General features: G+C 44.8%; 1 protein-coding gene across 4 annotated transcripts in view; it reads right to left on the reverse strand.

The window, feature by feature from the left end:
- The window catches only part of LOC137380176 (inter-alpha-trypsin inhibitor heavy chain H3-like), a 79,264-nt gene that overhangs the window by 48,600 nt on the left and 7,098 nt on the right, over positions 1 to 23,566 (reverse strand). For all 4 annotated transcript variants that reach the window (XM_068051938.1, XM_068051936.1, XM_068051937.1 and 1 more), the window contains exons 5-10: positions 11,682 to 11,786; positions 11,284 to 11,446; positions 11,066 to 11,176; positions 10,841 to 10,969; positions 10,641 to 10,757; positions 4,689 to 4,857 (exon numbers count right to left, since the gene is read on the reverse strand). In XM_068051938.1, the coding sequence (XP_067908039.1) occupies positions 4,689 to 4,857; positions 10,641 to 10,757; positions 10,841 to 10,969; positions 11,066 to 11,176; positions 11,284 to 11,446; positions 11,682 to 11,786 (794 nt within the window). The remainder of the gene's footprint in view (positions 1 to 4,688; positions 4,858 to 10,640; positions 10,758 to 10,840; positions 10,970 to 11,065; positions 11,177 to 11,283; positions 11,447 to 11,681; positions 11,787 to 23,566) is intronic.

Consider the following 23,566-nt stretch of genomic DNA (forward strand, 5'->3'; position numbering starts at 1 on the left):
AATTTCCTCCCCTTTATTAGGGGTGATGGTGATGTAGTGGTAATGTCACTGAACTGGCAATCCAGAGGCTTAGGCTAATACCCTGGGGACATGGGTTCAAATCCCACCACTGTAGGTGGTGGAATTTACATTCAATAAATTAAAAAAATTTGGAATTGAAAGCTAGGCCAGAATTTTACATTGAAGTGGTGGCCCTGTCTTTCGGTTAAAAAGTCGGCAGAGAGCTGCAATTTTGTGTGGCCCAGCCCCGTAACTGGTCTCAGTCAGGACTTCTGCCGCTTTGAGGCAGGAAGTCCTTCCTCCAAGAGCTGCAAGCCAATCAGAGAGCCGGCAGCTCTTCACATCCAACAGCGCCGCCAGAAGCAGTGGCTACTGTTGGGACTGCATCCAGCAAGAAGACGACAATGGATGTCGCCCTTCAAAAATGTAAGCAAGGTTCGGGCCTCGCTGAGGACAACTGGCTCGGCCCCAGTGTGGGGAGTGGGTGTCAGAGTGTAGGGCAAGGTGTAATTTTAGCAGAGGCAGCCTGTGCTGCTGGGGGAGGCTCTCTGTGGCTCAATCAGGAGGCCCCACCAAGCCCACAAGGAGGCCACCAGGTATTACTGGACAGCCTCTTCAGGTGCTGAAGTGCCCTTCCCCGCCACTGGTAAGATACCAGCGGCAGTGGGAGGGGGCCCTTAATTGGCAATTAAGTGGCAGTTAACGGCCTCAATTGGCCTGCAGTGGGCGGGTCGTTTGCCACCTCCCCTGCCACTGGCAAAATAGCAGTGGGGGTAGATAGGCGAGGGGAACGGCGCACCCGCTTCCTACTCGATTTATGCCATTTCCCCCCCCTCCCGTCGCCTCCCAGCCTGCTCCTGAGGGTGTGGGGGGGTGGGGGGTGGGGTTGGTGTAAAATTCTGGCCCTAGTCTCAGTTTCATGGCACCATTACTATCATCGATTGCACCATCTGGTTCACTAATGCCCTTTAGGGAGGGAAATCTGCCATCTTTACCTGGTCTGACCTACATGTGACTCCAGACCCACAGCAATGTGGTTGACTTTTAACTGCCCTCTGAAATGGCCTAGCAAGCCACTCAGTTGTCAAGGGCATTTAGGGATGGGCAAAAAATGCTGGCCTTGCCAGTGACGTCCACATCCCATGAAAGTATTCTAAAACGTTATGTGTGACACAGTGACCAGCGTGTGTGACAAAGTACAATCTCTGAGATGCGAGGAATCAATATCAATCTCTTTAAAAATACTTATTCTGGTGGTCCTCCATGGTATCAGTCATGTTAAGTCAGATTATATGCCGTTCTATAAGGACCATGTCAGACATTTAATGCAGAATATATTATTCTGGTTCTGAGGTGATTTGTATCACTTCAAGGCCAAAAAGCCAAATTGTTCTTAAATAAGCACTGGGTGAAGTCAGCATTTAATTGCTGTTTGAACACCAGGTCATCACCCTGGCTTACTTTTTCTTTTTTCCTGACAAGATCACTCACACATTATAGATACTTGTTCCTGACCCAATTAACTGCCTTTGTTTGATATACTTTGTGTCACAGAAATTTTAGTCTTGACACTTCGGGCTGAATTTTACCGGCCCCTCGACGCTGCCGGTCGGGGTTGTGGGGAGAGGCCCGCCTTGACCCACGACGTCGAGAAGGGCCCACTGCATATTACTGGCGGCAGGAGGTCCTCAGTGCAGGCCCCCCCACCCCCCGCCGCCTGGTGGTGGGCCCTTCATCTGCATATTTAAATTGACATTAATTACATTCAAATTAACTTACCTGCTGTCCCATGCTGATTTTATGGCCTCCGGTCGGCCTTCGTGCACCTTCGGAACTCAAGAGTTCTGAAGCGAGAACCTGATGGGGAGGGGGGAGTAATAGAAATTTCAGGGCAGGAGGGGTGGAGGAGTGGGGAAATCAATTTTTATTGGATGTGGGGATGTTGGGAAGGGGTTATAAGCCAAATGTTCTAAGTTTAGGGGGTAAAGTTCGGGTTGGGAAAAAGGAATGTGTTGGTCATTTCAGGCATTGAAATAACCATTGGGGGGTCGGGGAAGGACCATCCACATATTTCGTATTGTTTAATAAAAATTTGATACTGCTGCTCGTTTAAAAATTTAATGTAATTCTAAGGGCACAAAACCCTTTAAAATGGCGCCGGCACCTGCGCAGTGGCACCGGATGCCGTTGCCAGGGACGCGGAGGCCACCCCTAGATATCATCGGGGGCGGGTGCTCCACCCCCACTATTTAAATGAGCCCCGTGCGAAATATCGCGGGGGCTCTTTGGTGGCTGCTGAACGCGGGCATCCCGCTGAGTTCAAAGGGTGCTGCCGCGGAGCGCGGTGCCCGGATAAAATTCAGCCCTTCAAGTGTGACAGAGCAATAATGCATGTTGGCTTACCATTTTTATAATTTAACTATAATAAATATTTGATAACTTATGGGTACAGTAACTGCACATAAAAAGAGAGAACTGATCTCATTAGAATTTGTTTATTTAATCATTCATTCACAGAGTGTGGGCTATCATTTATTGCCCATCCCTAATTGCCTTTGAGAAGGTTGAAAGAATTCTGATTCCAGCACAAAACTGCCCTGCAGTTGTTAACATTATATCTGATTGAGGCAACATAACATTAAAATGTATAACATTGACCCAAGCACAATGTCATTTTCAATTATTCATGTTTTTATCATTTAACATGCTGAGTAAAATCAGCCTAGAGCACTGAGTCATCCCTCTCACAGTAACAACTCATTTTTTTGTAAATTGTTTTCAATTATATTCATCAGTTTAAATGTGGTACTAATATAATAAAATTGGCTGTGTTCCCCTTCACCTCCCTGCCCCCATCCACAATTAGTCTGTAGAAATTCAGGCCCTATGGTATCATTTTTTGGCAGATTATTTTTATGGTTTAGCTACATAGAACTTGAGTTATGATGAAGAAAGAACTTGCATTTATATAACACCATAACATGCCCAAAAGCACTTTACAGACAATGGATTTCTTTTGCAGTGTAGTTATTTTTGTTATGCTGGTAAATGTAGCTGCCAATTTGCACACAAGACGATGTGGCAAATAGCAAATGAATGAATGGTCGAATAATTTATTCTTGGTGTTGTTTGAGGGAAGTGTCTTTGTCTGGACACCTGTACAACTCCCTGCTCTTCTTTGAATAGTGCCATGAGGTCTTTTTCATTCACCCAAGCAGTCAGAGAGTGTCTCAGTTTAAAATATAGCACCTCCAACAATGCTCAATCTCCAGCGTAGATCATGTGTTCAATTCTTTACTTTGACTTGAACGTACAACTTTCTGACACTGAGGCTAAGGTGCTATTGAGAAAGTTACGCTGATATAAAAGATTCTTTTCAGTCACGTCAGAGCTACCTGATTTCTCCATGCTGATTATCGCGGGGATGTTGAGACTTTGATGTCTCCATCAGAGGGAAGAGTTACACCTGAGCAGTTCTCAGTGGAATTGGTGGCAAGCTGGGAGTTGGTTGACTGCCCAGCTCCTTGGCTGCAGAGGCATCAAGGGAAGCAGACCGAAAATGAGGAATAATTTACAGACAGAAAACTTAAATAAATTCCATAAAAAGAAAGCTTTGAGAAAGAACCCCACCCGCCCAAAGCCCTGCCAACCCTCCTATATGCACAGGAACTGAACAAGAGTGATATTTGTTCAGGATGACCAATTGGCCATTTTCTTCTACTTCTGTTTTTGATTGTCCGATTTATAACACTCTGGAACCAAATGAATTGAGTAATAGGATTGGGGATTCATCGCTATTGCCCACATGATAAGATCCTGATCTCAGTTGTCACATCCAAGAAAGTTAAGGAATGATGTTTAAGTGTTCCTTCACAGAAAGCTAGATAATATTAGAGGCTGAATCAACATGCGCTACTCTCTCACCAGCTGGCTGGAGATAAGTCTTAGCAGATACTTGATAATGTGACCAGTGAATGTATATAGTGCATACAGACAACAAGGGAGGAAGACAGCAAAAAATCAAAAGTAAGGACAGACAGAAAGAGATTTATATAACTTCACATTAGAAGTCATCATTGGAATGTAAATTACAAACTACTATGTCGTAAATTTAGGAGTGGACAGTTCACTGGTGATTCCTTATTCAGCTCCATCCACATTTCCTCTGATAATGAAATGGTTTCTGTTAGCCTACAGGAGGACAATGTTCAGGCTTGGATTGACATGTGATTGGTAACATTCACACCACATAAGCACCAGGTAATGACCATCTCCAATAAGAAAAGGCCCAACAACACCCCCCCCCGAGATTCAAAGTCACCGTTATCAATACGTTCCCATGATCAACATTCTTAGGGTCAGCATCAACAAGAAGCTCGACTGGACCAGCCATATCAAAGCATTTAACCTGTTTTAATACTGACAGTATTATGATGGGACTGTTTGCAGCCTGATTCTCTCAGCCTTTTCATCGTAGGTCTCTGCGGATTATTTACTAAAACTTAGCATGTGTTTATCAGAAGGTCTTTTAATCTTTCGAAAAATATTACATTGGAAGGTACATACATTTGAAATTTATGACAGCAATAATTAGGAACTAATTTTACTTGTCGAAGTGGATGTGCATGTCTACTTGTTCTTAGTTGCATCTTTACTTGCTTTTTGCTGTTCATTAAGTATATTCTTACCTGCTCCCAGCCGTAAATAGATGATGTATCTTTTTGCTTGCAGTATATTTTCTGGAGTTGCCTGAACTAATGAGTCCCTCCACTTTTCAATGGTGGAATCAAAACTGATTATTGTAAAATGATCCTTTACGTTCATGTCTCCTAAGATTCTAAGAAGAGCTAGCTTTGTCTGTAAATGAGAAAGTAATATTGATATTATTGCCTCAGGCAAAAGATGTTCTTCTCTCCACTTTTATGTTCAGTTGCAAAGAGGCCAAGGGATAAGGAAAGGAGAATTTGAAAGCCACACTACTGACGACCAGCAACTGCTATTCCTAGCTCCGTGATCGGGCATCAGAAATTTATATGCTCAATTTAAACTTTGGCCCGGATTTTGCCATGCCAATAGTGATGATGCGTTCAGTGTTTGCAGTTCTTGAAGGTTAGAGAGGCCCGGCAACTTCGCGAGGTATGCATGCTGTAGTGCATAAATCTGAAAGTTGTGGTGAGCCAATCTACCCTACTCCTGAGGCCTCACTGCTGTTGAGTTTGTTGGGTCTGTATTAGTAGCGTTGTAGGGTGTTCTAAAGAAAGTCTTCACTAAAGGTTAACAAACAACTCTATTATTTACAATTACTATATATACTCTCCGCAAGCCACCTAAGTTAGCATCCTTCATGCTGTTATACCTTCTTCTCAAGCCTATCTCATGTGACTGTTACGTCATTGCTCATTCAATGGGAGGGGTCTCTCTCTCTGTTTTCAGTATTAACCCTTTACATCCTTATATTATATCTCCCCCCCACCCCCAAGTCTTTATTCAACATTTTTCCTAACATATATGTATGATTTCTCTACTATTCTCTCTACCTCTCAAGTCTCTGACTTTACTGATTCTGTCTCATTGGAGGTTTGACAATTCTCTCCAATCTGGGCGTAATCTGTCTGGGACAATCAATAGTCTTGGTCGGAAGTCTGGGTTGCTGACTTGGTTTTTTGTTTCTATGGGTTGCAATATTTCGTTCGGTTTGGGTTTGTTCATCTTCATCTAGATCCTGCAGATGGATTACTGGCTGTTGCATTTGCAGAATAGGAATGATATTCCTCCAATTCCTTTGTATGTTCCCTATACGATCGCTGATAATGTTCATGTTTATGGATTACTGTATCTTCTCGTTCCAGGTTACGTATCTAGACTTTCTGACCATTTAATTTGGGTAAGCTTCTCGCTCGAAATCTCCTATTGTAATTCCGGGGTTATTTCCTTCTGTAGGAGTTTTCTCTTTCTCGAACTTTCTTGTAGTCTTGAGTCTTCCATCCAGGCATTCATTGTTGAGGCAATTCTGGAAGCTGTGTTCTTAACTTCCTACCCATTACTATTTCCGCTGGTGATAATCCACACAGCAGGGGTGTTGAACGATAAACTAGGGGCTGGATTTTACCAAGCCCACAACATCGGGATCTGTGGCGGTGGCGGGGGAATGATTGTTCCAGCAGAGGCCTGCCACCGAGGCTGACACCGGGAGGACCGGACCCAATCCTCCTAGCGGCAGCAAGGCTTTCTGGCAGCTCCCCCACCACTGGGCAATGGGACCTGGATTTAAATATTTGAATTACTGACTTGCATAAATTTAAATCAACTTACCTTAAATCTTCTGGGCCCACCGCGATCTTTGGTGTGGTGGCCAGCACTCCCAAGCCTTCAATTCCCCGGCCAGGGAAAGCCATGTGACACTGATGGGAGGGGGCAGAAGTTCATGTTTCAGTGCGGGGGTGGGGGGGGTGGGAATGGGGTCTGGGTGAACTTTAAACTTTATGCAGTCTGGGAGGGGCAAGGTCAGATTTGAAAGGTAAGTGTTTTGGCTGGGGGAAAGGGCTAATAGTTAATGTAGTTGTTATTGGGGGTGAGAAAGGGGCTTTAGAAATTTATTGTACAAATTTTGGGGGGATGCTGCTTTAAAAATTCAAATTGATCAGCAGGGCTGGCTGCCCTTTAAAAATGGTGCCAGTGCCTGCGCACAGGCAGCTGACGCCATTGCCAAGAGCAGACAGCCCACCCCCCCCCACCTCCATGTGATTTGGGGGAGCGGGCCACCCCAGCTATTTAAATGAGCAGCCGCACGGGCGATCGCAGCGGCTCTTTGGCGTGCTGCCTGCACGTGCAGGCCGCCATTTTTTCAGCTGCCACCAACATTGGCGGCAGGCTCTTAAAATCCAGCCCTAGGAGTGAGATAAGAAGATCTTCACTTTTCTTGAGTGACGGTTTTATGATTCTCCCATCTCGTTCTGCCTCACCATTGGACTGTGGGTACCTCGGTAAGCTCGTACAATGCTGAAAGCCCATCTTCACGGCAAACTGGGTAAAACATAGGGCTGACATTTACTGGCCCCTTGATGCCGCAGGTTGCGGAATGGGGGCCAGTAAAATTATGCGCGGAGAGGCCCACATCGACCTGCGAAGTTCAGAAGGGCCTGCTGCATATTGCTAGCGGCAGGGGGAGCTCGATGCAGCACCCCTGCCCCCTGGCAGTGGATCCTTCATATACATATGCAAATTACACTAAATGAGATGCAAATAAACTTACCTGCTGGCAGCGGCCATCCCACGTTGATCTTATGGCCGCTGTTTGGCCTTCGCGTGCCTTCAGAACTCTGTACAGAGTCCAGGCAGCAGCACTGTCCAGCCCGACCCTACCCAAACCCAAATGCTGGGCTCGGAAAACTGACCTGAGCCCGACATATGTAGTTGGGTTTAGTCGGGTTCGGGTCGAGTAGCCAGGCTTTAATTGGAAGGAATTGTTTACCTTTGTTTGTTTGACTTTGGCTGCTTTTTCAATCAACTGCAGCTCCAAGCATGCATTCCTGCTCAGTAAAGAAAATTCTTGATTGTATAAGGTCTCTACCAGTGTCTGCCTCTATGCTGAAGGTTGCTTGGAGTTTGTCTTTTACTCGCTGTTGTGTCCCGCCTGGACCATGCAACTGTATATCTGTCGGGTGCAGGTAATGTCTCTTCACACAAGGCTCTTGATCAGACAATACTTTGATGCTAGCCTCCATTTCAAGCTTAAAATTCGTGAGGTGTCCATGCATGTAGATGTCTGCTGTCCAGAAATCTTGGTCTGGAGTACTGATTTCTCCCAAGAACTCTCCTGGTTCTTTCTCTTGTGGGTATTGCTGTATTTGATTCACTGCTGTTTGTGTGAAGGTCCTGTGCTTTGTACCTGTGAGCAAAGAATTTTGCTGTGGCACATCTTCCCATAGTGTCCAGTTTTTCCACAATTAAAACACACAGCTTTACTTGCTGGGCAGTGCTCTCGTCTGCGGATCTTCTTGGCTCCACAATGTTGGTAAGGTTTTCCTATGTCATGCACCTTCTTACCTGTATGTTTTTTCTGTTCCTCAGCATTTCCCTGGTTTTGACAGGCATTGGACTCCTTGTCATCCATGGCTTGTCTTCAGCTCATAGGATGTCCCTATTCTGTTTGCGAACTTCAGCCTGTCTTCCAATTTGAATGGCCTTTTCCAGTGCAAGGTCTTCCTTGGATTGCAACAGGTCTGACAAGGATTCATCTGCTATGCTGATGACTAACCTGTCTCTGATTAATTCTGATTAGTTCTGCCTTTAATTTGCTGTATTCTCAACCTTCTGCCAACCTATACAGGTCATTAATATAAGAATCTAGAGATTCACCAATCATCTGTGCCCGCTTATTAAATTTGGCTCTTTCCAAGATTTTATTGGTACAGAAATTAAAATACTTATCAAAGGCTTGGAATACCTCTTCGAATTTATGGTAGTGTCGATGATTCCTTGTCGGACAATAACATCATCCACAATCACCCCTACTAGATATAGGAGGGTGTCCATTTGTTCCACTTCTGATTTTGTATGGAGATGCAAAGTGATTCTAAACTTTAAGAACTTTTTTCTCCATGATAGCCAATTTTGAATCTGATTGGGTCTCTCTTGATTCTGGAAACTCTCAGGTATTCCCAATTTTGGATCCATATTGCTTTCTTAATAGACTTTATAGGATGTTCCCCTCTCTTCAGGAAATTCTGCTTGTTTTTTCCAGGTGTGGTTACTTTACTAGAGGTCCCCAGCTGTTTTCAAGAGTTCCCTGCTGTTTTAATAGGCTTTTCTGGGGTTTTCCCCTTTCTTTAAGAAATGTAGTTTGGTTTTTATCAGGCTTGCTTGCCTTAATGGGGGTGTTCCTGCTGTTTGCGGGGGTTTCCCACACTTCTCAGGAGTTCCATGTTTTTTGGGGGTTTCTCGCTCTTTGTCCTTGAGTTCAGTCGTGTGAAGGATTGGATTTTCCCCTGCCTTTTTTTACTTTCTGAGCACGATGCTGTTAGAAAAGTACTGCAAGCTTTTCAAAGGCTTTTAAATCGAGTCCCGACTGTCAATATTGTGACACACCCGATCGCTGGATTCTACTTTCAGGCCACCACTCTTCTGTTCGGTGGTGTAGCCTGTATTTCTGTGCTCTGTCTCACCAAAGCTGCAGAGCTCTTCACAGCCTCTGTTGCAGGTAAGCAGTTTTCTTACTCTACCAAGCCAATACTTATCTTTACATTTCTCTGTTGTTCACCTGGTCTTTTTTCCAAAGGTAAGGAGATCTCCAAATTCCCCTGGTCACTTTTGCCGCCGTTTACCATTGTTTTACCATTTCCACCATGTTGAGTTTGTTAAGTCTGTATTAGTAGCATTGTAGGCCATGCTAGAGAAAGTCTTAGCCTCCGGTAAAGGTTAACTAACAACTCTATTATTTACAATTACTATATACACTCTCCACAAGCCACCTAAGCTGGCATCCTTCGTACTGCTATATCTTCTTCTTCTCAAGTCTATCTCATGTGACTGTTACATTATCGTTTGTACAGTGGGAGGGGTCTCTCACTGTCTTTGGTATTAACCCTTTACATCCTTATATTACATCTTCAATCGTTAAACTGCAGATTTAAACAGTAAGTATGGAGCAAGTGAGAAGTTGGACAGTGATAGCAAATTGTTCACATAGAAAAGTTCCAGGCGTTGGGGCCTCCTCTCATTTCGCGAATACTTAACAAGAAGGCCCACACCGAAGGCATCTTTTAAATGTTACAATGGATTCAAATAAATGATTCCTTTAGACCGTTAATCTGACTTTTTAAATGTTTTAACAAGATTTATCAGACTTTCATTGTTTTAATGTAAATGACTTTTTAAACAAATCTGATAAATCCTGTTAAAAGATCAATTTGAAAACTTGTTAAAATGTCATTCACATTAGTCTGATAAATCTTGTTTAAAAAGTCAAATCTATGTCTTTTTAGCATGATTTATCAGACTTTTTTAATGTTTCAATGTCTATCACTTTTTTTTTAATGATTTACCTGACTTCCTCGAAATATGTTTAAAAATGATTTCAATCAAAATTATCACACACTTTAAAAAGGCGAATTTTTAGTTTTGTAAACTGATTCATATCAAATAAATCTGATTTAATCGTTTGTTCCAATGCCATTTTTAATGCAGCAACCTGGTTTATATAGATTTTGTGTTGCAGTGACTGGAAGCCATGCCCACAACTACCTGTTGTTTTAACCCACACTACACAGCACTGCTGGGCCTCACTGAGGCCGGTGAGAAGAGGGGATCGACCCTCCGTCAATCTCAAATTCTTGCTGTGGAAATTGCAGTAGGCAGGTTCTTTAGAATGATTCAAAGTCAATGGCGAGCGCCATGGCTGTGCCACTGACTGCGAAATCCAGGCCTTCAATTTTAACATCGCTGCAACAGTAAATTTGCTGTGAAAATGCACATTTGTTGCAATAGGGTGTTTTGACACAAACAGCACTGTTGAAGACATTGAAGTATCTTCCGAATAAATAGGGAGGGTTCACCAAATGTTTTTCAGTAAAAACTTTACAATCAATGAAACACGTAACATTTTTTATTCATCACTCGACGAATTAGGCGAATTGTAATACCTGTTTGAATTTGAGGCCTCGCATAGAAAAGCTGCGATCTATCACAAAGATGACATTCTTAGGCACTCTTGGCAGATTTGCAGGTGCGAAATGGTGGACAAAGTAGCCATTCACAATCTGAAATAACACATATGAGGCAATTGGTGAAATGTTACACAGCGTGAAGAAGTAGAAATGATTTCAAATTGTCATCTAGTCACCTGTATGTCACCACTAGATAGGTCTCTATTGACATCATATTGTATGATGAAGTCTCCGTCCAACAGTGTTTCACTACAATCAGGACATTTGCGCTGTTGGTCCAGGGTTGGTTTGAAGGAAATATGAGCCTAAATTGAGTTTGATTTTAGATTTCAGTTATTCCATTCTGAAATTCTGATAAAGGAAATGTTAAAGATAGCTCCATCATGTTTAGAATTACACACCTTTGTATCAGTTCTATTCTTCACCACAGCTTGATCCAGGTCATTTGTTAAAAACGTTCCATGAACATTGAGGAAGGCAATGCCCTTTGGTTCAAAAATATGGGCATCAATCTAAAAAAATTATTTAACAAAAATATTAACGAATTTAATTATAATTTTATCATGTGTATGTCAAGTTATAGTTAAATAAATATTAAATAACCATTTGATAGATGTACCTGGAAATGGTTGACAAGCTGCATAGGTTTTACTCTGAGGATCATCTCATATTTTCCCAATTTGCGTTTTAATAATTCTTCATAAGTTACTTCAAAAGTAACTTTTTTGGCTGGTGCAACATTTACTGACACTTTAAACTTTTCCATTTTTCTTCCGGATGCTCTTTGTACACCAGAAAACAAGTAAAAGTTAAACGATAGGAGTTATTAAATAGTGGTGCTTTTGGCAGAATTTTGAGAACAAAGCATGAAATTAATTCAACTTGCAAAGCTTGTAACTCCTAAGCTCTCTGGGGTGAGGGTAGGGTTGCGAACCATGTTTCCACAGCACCGACCAGTGAATTATTTTCATATATCTTACTGTTCTTTGCCAATTATGCATGTAACTTAACCCTTACTTTACCAAACCTGCAGTCTGTCCTCGGGAAACTGCTTCTTTGTACTGTTGCTGAGCAGCCTCTTTTCCCTTCACATCTCCAGTGTACTTCACCCCATCTATAGTCCTACAGAGGAAGGCATCAGAAGACTGTATTAGCAACGAAACTGGCTATTTAAACTATTGTTAGCCATAACCATAGACTGAACAGATGAGTGAAAGATCAAAGATGGAACAAAGTTAATTTTCCATAATATTCTTTGATTAAACGGGACCGTTAGGAGAACAAATCAGTTTGCAGAGTTTTCAGGCTGGGTATTTTCTGTTTACTTATCCATCATACTTGAAGGGTTGCAATACAAAGAACTGAAAATTCGATCTCTTTCTAATTTACATTTAATAGAATCAGATCCTTTAAACAAGATACCAGGATCATCAGTTCTGTTCGTTTAGATTAGTTGCCAGCTTGAAATAACCTTTGGTGGACTTAATTCATAAATTCCTGTGAGGCAAATATGTAAGGTTTTGGGAATGTGTGTTCTAGTATTATTAAACAAAACATTTCTTCAATAATCCAAACTAAAAAGGGTCAAAGTATTCATTTAGATCAAAAATACATTGAAAAATGGTCATTTGGTAGTACAGCACTTGAGAATTGCTGAAAATAGAGACATGTTGTCAAAGCTTTTTGGCTTGCACTCATCAGGACAATACGCAAGAATAATCAATGTAAGGACAAACAACAATGTATACAGCATGAGAAGAGAGTGCTGATTGGTTGGCAAGTGAACTCTGATTAGTAGAGGCGTTGCCATGGAGAATGCACCAGTTTATGGTGACTGACAGTTAACTGTCAAGTGTTGTTTGAAATTTAAACCAGGCAGCTGACTTTGATTGGTCAAGGCATTGCCCTGAGGAATGAACCAGCAAATAGCTGTCACTTATTTTATTCAGCTGAAACAGGCACAATGTATGTACATGTCCTTTCTATATGCAAAGCACAGGACCCTGTGTATTAATATATGTAGCCGTATGCGCAAATGCGCCACACTGCGAGCCCTACCGACAATCTTAAATTGGTTGTCAGCATAATTCTTAGCACACTATGAATTATTTAGCAAATGTTGTCCAATCACGGAATCACATCTTGTTTCGTCTTTATGTTGTTTCTGGTTCCCAGATTAGAATTAGAATTAGAACATTACAGCGCAGTACAGGCCCTTCGGCCCTCGATGTTGCGCCGACCTGTGAAACCATCTGACCTACACTATTCCATTTATTAAGAATTATATTAAGAAAGATGTTGGAATCACACTTTAAAACTTGGTAAAGTCTGGAGTCAGTCTTGTTTAATTCAGGACGATGGTGTGTGCTGTAGACCCTGGTTCTTGTGCTACATATAACATGACTCCCCAGTGCAGCCATGAATGAGGCCCCCCACTGGAACACTTAAGCATAACAACTAGTTCCTAGCTAATTAGTTCCTAACACTTTACAGATAGTATAACAATATATACATATGTAACACATCTAATATTGGACACTATGTTTTGAGGTTTGCAAGCATGGGCTAGTTGAGTATGGCCTGTACTTTGCCCATTGTGAACAGCAGAAGGGACATGTTGTTCAATATGATCCGCCAGTCTTTGGGACGTACGGCCTATATACCTAGCATAACACTGGCATTGAAATTCATATATCGTATTACATGTCCCTTCCGCTGTTCACAACGGGCAAGGTACAGGCTGTACCCAATCAGCCCGTGCTTGCAAAACTCAAAACACATGTCCAACATTAGATGTGATTTCACGATTGGACAACATTTGTTAAATAATCCACAGCGTGCTAAGAATTACACTGACAACCAGTTTAAGATTATCAATAGGACTCGCATTTGCGCGTACTGGAAGCTACATATATTAATACACAGGGCCCTGTTCTTTGCAGACAGAAAGGACTTGTACACACATTGCGCCTGTTTCAGCTGAACAAAATAAGTGACAGCTATTTGCTGGTTCATTCCTCAGGGCAATGCCTTGACCAAAGTCAGCTGCCTGGTTTAAATTATAAACAAATCTTGGCAGCTAACTGTCAGTCACTGTAAGCTGGTGCATTCTGCATGGCAACGCCTCTATCAATTAGAGTTCACTTGCCAACCAATCAGCACTCTCTTCTCATGCAGTATACGTTGTTGTTTTCCCTTACATTGGTTCTTCTTGCAATTGTCCTGATGAGTGCAAGACGGAAAGCTTCAACCTCTATTTTCAGCAACTCACATTGAAAAATGTTAATACTAATGTATCAATTGCTCAAAAATTAATCTGTGCAGTCGTCTTTTTAATCTTTTTAAAGACTAATTTGTGTGGTGCAACAATAATTGTATCAAAGTGCCTTACACGAAATATGCAAATCAAAAGTATGGCTGAAGCACAATTTTATGTAATGTTTCATTCAACCCTGAAAGTAACAATACATTTCATGGCTTGCCAGAATGTCCATGAATTTTTATTAGCTTTACATAGCATTAATAACTTAATGGAAAGTTGGGGAAAAAAATCACAGATGCATTGGAAATTTATGGAAAAAAATGCTGATTCGATAGTCTTCTGATGACGCATTGAGCTAAAAAAGGCAGCAGCAGGAGAGGGGTCTGTTAACAGCACTAAAACTGCACTCTTTTACTGGCCTCATCAGCAGCATGATCTCCTTAGTGCAGGATGCAGTCTCATGATGTGGTTAGAAAGAATCACATGGCAGCCACTGAAACTTATTTTCTCAGGTATCTCATTCATTTCCAGCTCTTCATTTTTAAAAATTCATTCACAGGATATGGGCAGAATTTAGTGAGGCCAGCAGGAGTGGGAATGGAGGCTTGTAGGGGGAGGGGCGGGGGCTGGAGAATAACGACAGGCATGTCACCTGGAAATCCGACATTGTTCCAGATTTTGTCAGTGGTGGGAAAGCTCCAAGGCAGCGTCACAGCCCCGACCCGATGGGACTGAAATTTAAATTGGTGAACAGCTCGTTGTAATACATTTGCATGGAACTCATCGCAATTCAATGGGGGGTTTGGAATCAAATCAACGGCCTCAGTGCCACTGTGGGAAGGCAGCCATTGGGACCATTGAAAAAGGGATGAGGGGGGAGTGGAGGCCATCGTCAGCCTGCAGTGCTTGGCACTGTGCAAGGGTGGGCTTGGTCTTGGGTGATAATGGCGGGTGGGCTTGGTCTCGAGTGACAGGGTCCAGTAGCCATAGTACCAGGTGCTGGGCTGTCTGCAAGGGTAGGCACTGGGGGTCATTAGTGTGTATTCCAAGGGGAGTAGCAAAGGGAACAGTGCCAAGGCAGTTTCATATCTGCAAGGACAGCACTGTGGATGGCTACTGATCAGTTGGCATGGGTTCCATACACCCTGTCTTTGTGGACCCCCGTGGCGCAATGCAACGGCTCCAACGGAGGGAGGGCCAGGAGGCTTTGCACAATCTAGCACTGTAGAGGGGGGAGGCCTTACATGAAGAGGACATGATTGATTGCCTGTCCGCAACTGATGAGGAGGCTAATAAGCAGGCAGCACTGGATCTTGATCCCCTTGTACCTGAGGCCAGGCACATTGATCGACAGGCCAGGGAGGCAAGAGAGAATCTCATACTTACCTGCTTCCAGTCATCATGATGGCCTCTCAGCGTGAACTCAATAAAGATTCACCTCAATATATTCAGTCTGTCGCCTCCTTTCTATCTTGACTCTGAACCTAGTGCCCAGCTTTACCACATGCTCTGGCACATCTGAGACGTTTAGCAAACACAATCTGTGCCTACAATGGTAGCGGAATGAGTGTGAAGGCAGCAGCTCACAATTCAGGCATGAAAGAATGAGCATTTCACAACAATTAATGTGAACTGTATTAATGACAAAGGATTATTAAACAATATAAATGGCAAATGGAAAATGCCTGTGAATCCCCAAGTATCTCTAGGTGCTTTTCTTAATACTCTTACGAGTGCTTCTACGAGGTGTGACCCTTGCACTAGCAGCGCTGGCTTGGAGGCAGGCTGCTGATCAGGCTGCCCCTTGGCAGCTGTCTTCTGGCTGCTTGAGGCCTGGAGGGCCCCAACTACCTGAGGGTTTGTTGCAGAGGTGCAGGAGCCTCCTCAGTCATCGCGGCTACTGGAGCTGAGCTCACTGGCGGAGGGGCTGAGGAGCTGCTGTCCACATTCAGAGTGCCCTGAGGGGAGTTCCCCAGCTGTGGCGGTCAGCCTGTCTCCCTCCCTTTCAAGGCTCGTTTGAACCTGCCTGCTGACCAGAGAAGGAAGAGGACCTATAGAGGACTCCAGGCACCTCATCCTTTTCTCGCCTTGTAGCTGCTGTCTTGAGTTCATGGCCAAGGTGATGGTGTGCAGATCTGCGTGCATCTGTCAGATCTGGCTCTCTATGAGGGTTGCCAACCTCTTGATGGAGGAAGCCATGCACTCACATGCCTGAGATATGGCAGCACTCGTGGCATGGATGGACTCCTCCATCGTCCACTGAAGGCTGCACATGGCCTCTAGCAGCTCTGCCAGATGCTCCCTTATCTCTCTCTGAAACTCCAGCATGTTCTGTGCTGCCGACACCAGAGACTTGTCATCAACCTGGGGCTCAGCATGGGCCTGACCACCCACAGTCCTCTGACTGTCCGTGGCCTTGGCTGTCACAGCCTCCGTTAGCTGATCGGGCATGTGTGTGGTGCTTTCACCAGCTTGTGACCCTGAATCTAAGGCCAAGTGCATACCCACAGATGTGAAGGTCTCTGTGCTAGTGGAAGGTGGAGGAGAATCATGTGATGGTGCATCCTCTGACTTCTCCTCTTACTCAGTGGTTGACAGTTGGCCCCCTTCAGCTCAAGCCTCCTGCGGACGACGATTTGCATGAGAGAACATCTGTGTGTTAGATTGTGTAGATCTCCAGATGTGTGCTGGAGTTCAAATGAACACAATCTTCACTCTCTAGTATGGAGTATCCTGGCTCACCATTCACTATTGAGCGACCGCCCTGGGCCCCCATTAGCTCCAGTGTCTTTTCCTCAGCTATAAATAGAGGCTGGAGATCTGGGATGCCCCCGCCTGTCCTTGAGGTCTCCCTCAAGTTATGGGCCCATTTGTCCTGCAAGTGGAAATAGGGACAAAGTAAGAATTCCCAGGTAAAGCAACAGAACAGTTAAGCTAGTGGCAGCCTCTTGTCCCCTGCTGGGATCTCCTACATGGCTTCTCTCTACGTCCGCTCTCAGGGAACGTAATGGGGGAAAGAAGGTGCCCTATTGTTGAGTTGCAGCCATGCATCTGCCAGGATGTGGTGAAGCCTCACCCCTTTGCCGGTGCCTTTGTAGCCACTCCATCCTCATATCATGCTCCCTCCAGCGTAGCCACAACCAGGACCCAAAGAGGAGAGAGGTATGGAGGACTCACTTTGGCAGAACAAATATGGTCATTGACCCTCTTCCGACACTGGACAGTGACGGGGTGTGACGCCATGGCTGCTGACCTCTGCAATCTCCATCCAAGCTTGCTTGGTCAGGCGGAAAGACATCTTCTTGCCATCCCTTGGAAAAGGGATCTCATGCCTTTCCCTTGAAGCCTGGAGCAGAATCTCCAGAGAGGCATCACTAAAGCATGGGGCCATCCGGTGTCTTGACTCAACCATGGCTCCACATTGCTCCCATTCTGTGTCAATGGTGGTATGTTCTTCGGTGGGGGGGATGGGGGGAGTTGGGTGGGTGTGTGGTCCAGGAGTTCAAACACCTCTTTACTGGGTCCAGCAGCAATTCAGTCAGTGATTCACTGAAAGGCAGCAATCCAAGCAGGGCTGGCAGCGCTTTATGTATGGCGCCAGTACCTGCACTAGAGTCATCTCTCCCACCACGAGACTGGACAGGGCCCATGCCTCCAATATGTTAAGTGGCCACCCGCTGTGTGATTACAGTCAGCTGGCTGCACCCGTCACGGGCAGCAAAGGCACCCGCCTCCGGGTCTGCCACCGAAACCTGTGACAATGTCTCAAAATTCAGCCCATGTGTGCATCACTGGCCACGCAAGCATTTATTACCCATTCCTGTACAACCAAGTGGCTTGCGGGGACATTTAAGAGTTAAGCACATTGCTGTTGGTCTCGAGTCACATATAGGCCAGACCTGGTAAAGACAGATTTCCTTCCCTAAAGGGCATTCGTAAAGCAGATGGAATTTTGTGACAATCCGGTAGTTTCATAGTCACCATTACTGATACTAGCTTTTTATTCCAGATTTTTATTTACTTAATTGTAAATTCCCCAGGGGCCATGGTGGGATTTGATCTCATGTATCATTAGCTCAGGCCTCTGAATTACTAGTCCAGTAGCATAACCACTATGCAACCATACCCTATCACTAACAAAACATATGAGCATGCTTGGCTTTCAGGAACCTTTCAAAGCCATGCACACAGTAAATACCAAAATTCAGCATTAAGTACACAAATGTGGCATGATCTAAACTGTGCAGAGGTATTGGTTTATCCTTCATTTCTTCATGCTGCTAATTTTCACCTTTTTTTTGCCAACTTCTCTTGTTTCCATTTCAAACCTAACTTATCCATTAACTACACAAATGTTCTTTGTCTCTCCAATATTCTTAGATTATTTTACTTCTTACCATCATGTGATATAAATCGCATCACTGTCATTTAACCATCTCTTATTCTCCTTTTACCATAATAGACTATTCCTCCTCTTCCTTCTCAACCTATCCACAGTCTTTGGCACAGTTGCCCACACCATCCTCCTCCAATGCCACTGCTCCACTACCCCGCTGGGTGGAACTTCCCTTGCTTAGTTCGATTGATATCTAACAAATGGTGGCCAGAGAATTATCTACAATGGCTTCAACTCCCATTCTCACACTATTACCTCTGGAGTCCCCCAAGTAACTATCCTTGGCCCCCTTCTTTTTTTAAAATTTATTCAAGGGATGTGGGCAATGATGACAAGGCCATTTTTTTTTTGCCCATCCTAAATTGCCCTTGAGAAGGTGGTGGTAAGTCACCTTCTTGAACCTCTGTAGTCCGCGTAGTATAGGTACACCACCAGTGCCATTAAAAGGGAATTCCAGGATTTTGACTCGGTGACAATGAAGGAACGGCGATATATTTACAAGTGAAGATGGTGTGTGACTTTGAGGGAACTTGGTGTCACCATGAGCCTGCTACCGGTCACAGGTTTGGAAGATACTGTCTAAGGAGACTGGATGAGTTGCTGCAGTGCATCTTGTAGATGGTACACACTGCTGCCACTGCATCAGTGTGGAGGGAGTGAATGTTTAAGGTGGTGGATGGGATGTCAATCAAATGGCCTCCTTTGTCCTAGATGGTTTCGAGCTTCTTGCGTGTTGTTGGAGCTGCACTCATCCAGGTAAGTGGGGAGTATTCCATGACAGTCCTGATTTGTGCCATGCAGATGGTGAACAAGCTTTGGGAAGTCAGAGGTGAATTACTTGCTGCAAAATTCCCAGCCTCTGACCTGCTCTTGTAGCCACAATATTTATGTGGCTGATCCAGTTAAGTTTCTGGATGATAGTAACCGACAGGATGTTAATGGTGGGGGATTCAGTGACAGTACTTCTATTGAATGTCAAAGGGAGATGATTAGATTCTCTCTTGTTGGAGACGGTCATTGCTTGGCGCTTGCGTGACGTGAATGTTACTTACCACTTATCAGCCCATATTTGAATATTGTTCAGGTCTTGCTGCATACGGGCATGGTCTGCTTCAGTATCTGAGGAGTTGCAAATGGAAATGTACACCGTGCAATCATCAGCAAACATCCCCACTTCTGTCTGACCTTATGGTAGAGGGAAGTTCATTAATGAAGCAGCTGAAGATGGTTGGGTGAAGGGCATTGCCCTGATGAACTTCTGCTGTGATGTCCTGGGGCTGAGATGATTATTCTTCAATAACCACGACCATCTTCTTTTGTGCTAAGTATGACTCCAACCAGTGGAGAGTTTTCCCCGATACCCATTTATTTCAATTTTATTAGGGCTCCTTGATGCCACACTTGGTCAAATGCTGCCTTGAGGTCAAGGGCAGTCACTCTCACCTCACCTCTGGAATTCAACTCTTTTGTCCATGTTTGGACCAAGGCTAATATGAGGTCTGGAGCCAAGTGGCCCTAAAAGAAATTAAACTGAGCATCGGTGAGCAGATTATTGCTGAGCAAGTGCTGCTTGATAGCACTGTTGACAACACCTTCCATCACTTATGATTGAGAGTAGACTGATGAGGTGGTAATTGGCCAGATTGGATTTGTCCTTCTTTTTGTGGACTGGACATACCTGGGCAATTTTTCACACTGCAGGGTAGATGCCAGTGTTGTAGCTGTACAGGAACAGCTTGGCTAGGGGCACAGATCTTCAGTACTATTGCCGAAATATTGTCAGGGCCCATAGCTTTCCACTTTGTCGCGTAGATGCCAGTGTTGTAGCCCCACTGGTACAGCTTGGTTAGGGGCACAGCTAGTTCTGGAGCATGCCTGCAGCATTACCGCCAGGATGTTATCGGGGCTCATAGCCTTTGCTGTATCCAGTGCGCTCAGCCATTTCTTGATATCACTTAGAGTGAATCAAGTTGGTTGAAGACTAGCATCTGTGATGTCTCAGTAGGAGGCAGGGATGGAAAATCCACTTGGAACTTCTGGCTAAAGATGGTTCAACGCTTCAGCCTTGTCTTTTGCATGTCCATACAGGATTCTGCCATCATTGAGGATGAGGACACTCATGGAACCTCCTCCTCTTAGTTGTTTAACTGCCCACCATCATTCATGACTGGATGTGGCAAGACTGCAGAACTTTGATCTGATCCGTTGGTTGTGGGACTGTTGAGCTTTGTCCATAGCATGCCACTTACAGTGTTTAGCATGCAAGTAATCCTGTGTTGTAGCTTTATCAGGTTGCCATCTCATTTTTAGGTACACCTGGTACTGCTCCTGGTATGCTCTCCTATACTTCACAATGAACCAGGATTGGCTTGATGGTAGTGGTACTTTGAGGGATATGCTGGACTGGGCCATGAGGTATAGATTGTTGTGGAATACAATTCTGCCTACTGCTGATGGCCCACAGTGCCTCATGGATGCCCAGATTTGAGCTGCTAGATCTGTTCTGAATGTATCCCATTCTGCACAGTGGTAGTGTCACACAACATGGTGGAGGGTGATCTCAGTGTGAAGACAAGACTTCAACTCCAGGAGGACTGTACGGTGGTCACTCCTTCCAATACTGTCATGGATAGATGTATCTGCCCACAGGTAGATTGGCGTGGACATGGTCAAGTAGGTTTTCCCCTCATGTTGGTTCTTTCACCACCCGCAGCAAGCCCAGTCTAGCAGCTATGTTCTTCAGGGCAGCTCTGTAAGGAGTGGTGCGACTGAGTCACTCTTGGTGATGGACATTGAAGACCCCACCTAAAGTACATTTTGTGCCCTTGCCACCCTCAGTGCTTCTTCCAAGTAGTGTTCAATATTGGAGGAGCACTGACTCATCAATCGAGGAAGGCTAGCTGGTTGTAATCAGCAGGAGGTTTCTTTGCCATGTTTGACCTGATTTCATGAGACTTCATGGGGTCTGGTGTCAGTGTTGAGGGCTCCCAGGCTCACACCTTTCTCATTGTATACCACTGCCCTGCCTCCTCTGGTGGGTCTGCCTTGCTGGTGGGGCAGATACCCAGGGATGGTGTTAGAGGAATCTGGGACATTCGCTGAAAGGTATGATTTGATGAGTATGACTATGTCAGGCTGTCATTTGACGAGTCTGTGGGACAGCTCTCCCAATTTTGGCACACACTCAGAACTTAGGAGGACTTTGCAGGGTCGACTGGGCACATTGTGCCTTTCTTGATGCCAGCTGGTCCATCCAGTTTTATTTTTATTAGACTTTATGCAGCGGTTGATACAACTGGATGACTCGCTAGGCTATTTCAGAGGGCAGTTAAGAGAGAACCGCACTTTTGTGGGTCTAGAGTCACACGTAGGCCAGTCCGGGTAAGAACCGCAGATTTCTTTCCCTAAAGGACATTAGTGAAGCAGGTGGGTTTTTATGACAATCTGGTAGTTTAGTGGTTACCATTAGTAAAAACTTAGTCTAGATTGATTTAATTAATTGAGTTTAAATTCCCCAACTGCCGAGGTGGATTTGAACACATGTCTCCGGGCATTCTCATTTACATACTACCCCTCGCTGATATCATCCAAAAAGACTCCACCTGGTTTCACATGTATGCTAATGACACTTAACTCTCTCTCACCACCATCTCTTTGGACCCCTCCACTGTCTTTGATTTGTCGCACTGCTTGCCTGACATCCAATATTAGATGAGCAGAAATTTCCTCCAATTAAGTGTTGGGAAGACTGAAGCCATTGTGGTGGACTTTACCGCCTTTTTTGATATGGGCTGGGAGGCGAGAGGGCTGATAATATGACGGGAGAAGGTGTTGGAAGAGAAGCCCGATGTCTTATTGCCGCCATGGCATGTTACCAGTGGCGGGAATATCAGCGCGGCTGCCCAGTGTGTGGCCAACTGAGGCAATTAATTGCCCAATTAAGGTCCACCTCCTGCCCTGGTCAGCATTTTACCGGCGTTGGGAGGGTCCGCTACCACATGGGAAGAACGCCAGGTAAACCCTAGTGGCCTCCCAGCGGGTTCCCGGGGGCCCCTCCTTAATGGCAGCACCATGGCCCATGGAGGGGCCCTGTGGCAGCAATGGCCGCCCCCACAGCTAAGGCACCATCTCTGGAGTATGCCCCTCCACAACTCCAATTGCTGGGGCCTGCCTGCCTGACCCTGGCTTGCTTAAAAGAACTTACCTTGTCTTTGAGGGTGCCTCGGAATGGAAGTGCCTTCTTTCTTGTCCTGCAGCCTCAGCAGTGGCCATGGCCAGCGGTAGCGCTGCCGAGCTGCCGGCCCTCTGATTGTTAATTGGCCGCTCCCCCCCTACCCCTCCCGGGTCTTGCCGCTTGCCAGCCCGGGGTTGGCTCCCATTTTCGGTCCCAGCGGAGGGACTTCTTTGCTTTTCGAAAAATTCAGCCCATTGTCTTTGGTTCATGCCACAAATTGCATTCCATCACCACTGTTTGCATCCCTGGCAACTTTCTTAAGCTGAGTAAGACAGCTCACAACCTTGGTGTTGTGTTTTACTCCGGAACATATCTGCATCAATACTGTCATCATCTGTAACATTGCTTGTCTCAGCTCTGCCTCAGCTTATCTGCTGCTCAAACCCTCATCAATCAATTTGTTACCTCTAGACTTAACTATTCTAATGCTCCCCTGGCCGACCTCCTATCTTCCACCCTATGTAAACTGGAATTCATTCAAAACTCTGCTGCCCCTATTAACACTCTCCAAATCTCAATCACCCATCACCCCTAAGCTTGCTGACCTTCCCTGGCTTCTGGTTCAACACCTCAATTTTAAAATCCCTATCATTATTTTCAGATCCCTCCCTATCTCTGTAGCCTCCACCAGCCGACAAGCCTTCATGATCTCTGTGCTCTTCCAATTCCGGCCCCTTGCACTTCCCTGATTTTAATCACTTCACCATTGGCAGCCCTGCTTCCAGCCACCTTAGCCCGAAGCTCTAGAATTCACCCCATAAACCTTTCTGACTTTCTACCTCTCTTTTAAGATGCTCCTTAAAACCGACCACTGATTAAGCTTTTGGTTGTCTCTCCTGATATCTCCTGGTGTTTTTATTGCTCTCACTCATTTTCAAATCCCTCCATGTCTATAATCTCCTTTGGCCCTTCAATCCTCTTAGATCTCTGTGCTCTGCTAAACCTGGCCTCTTGAGCATTCCCAATTTTAATCACTCCACCCATGGCTGGTGTGCCTTCAGCTGCCTAGG

This window comes from Heterodontus francisci, chromosome 19 (genome assembly GCF_036365525.1).
Source record: "Heterodontus francisci isolate sHetFra1 chromosome 19, sHetFra1.hap1, whole genome shotgun sequence".
NCBI classification, from domain to species: domain Eukaryota; kingdom Metazoa; phylum Chordata; class Chondrichthyes; order Heterodontiformes; family Heterodontidae; genus Heterodontus; species Heterodontus francisci.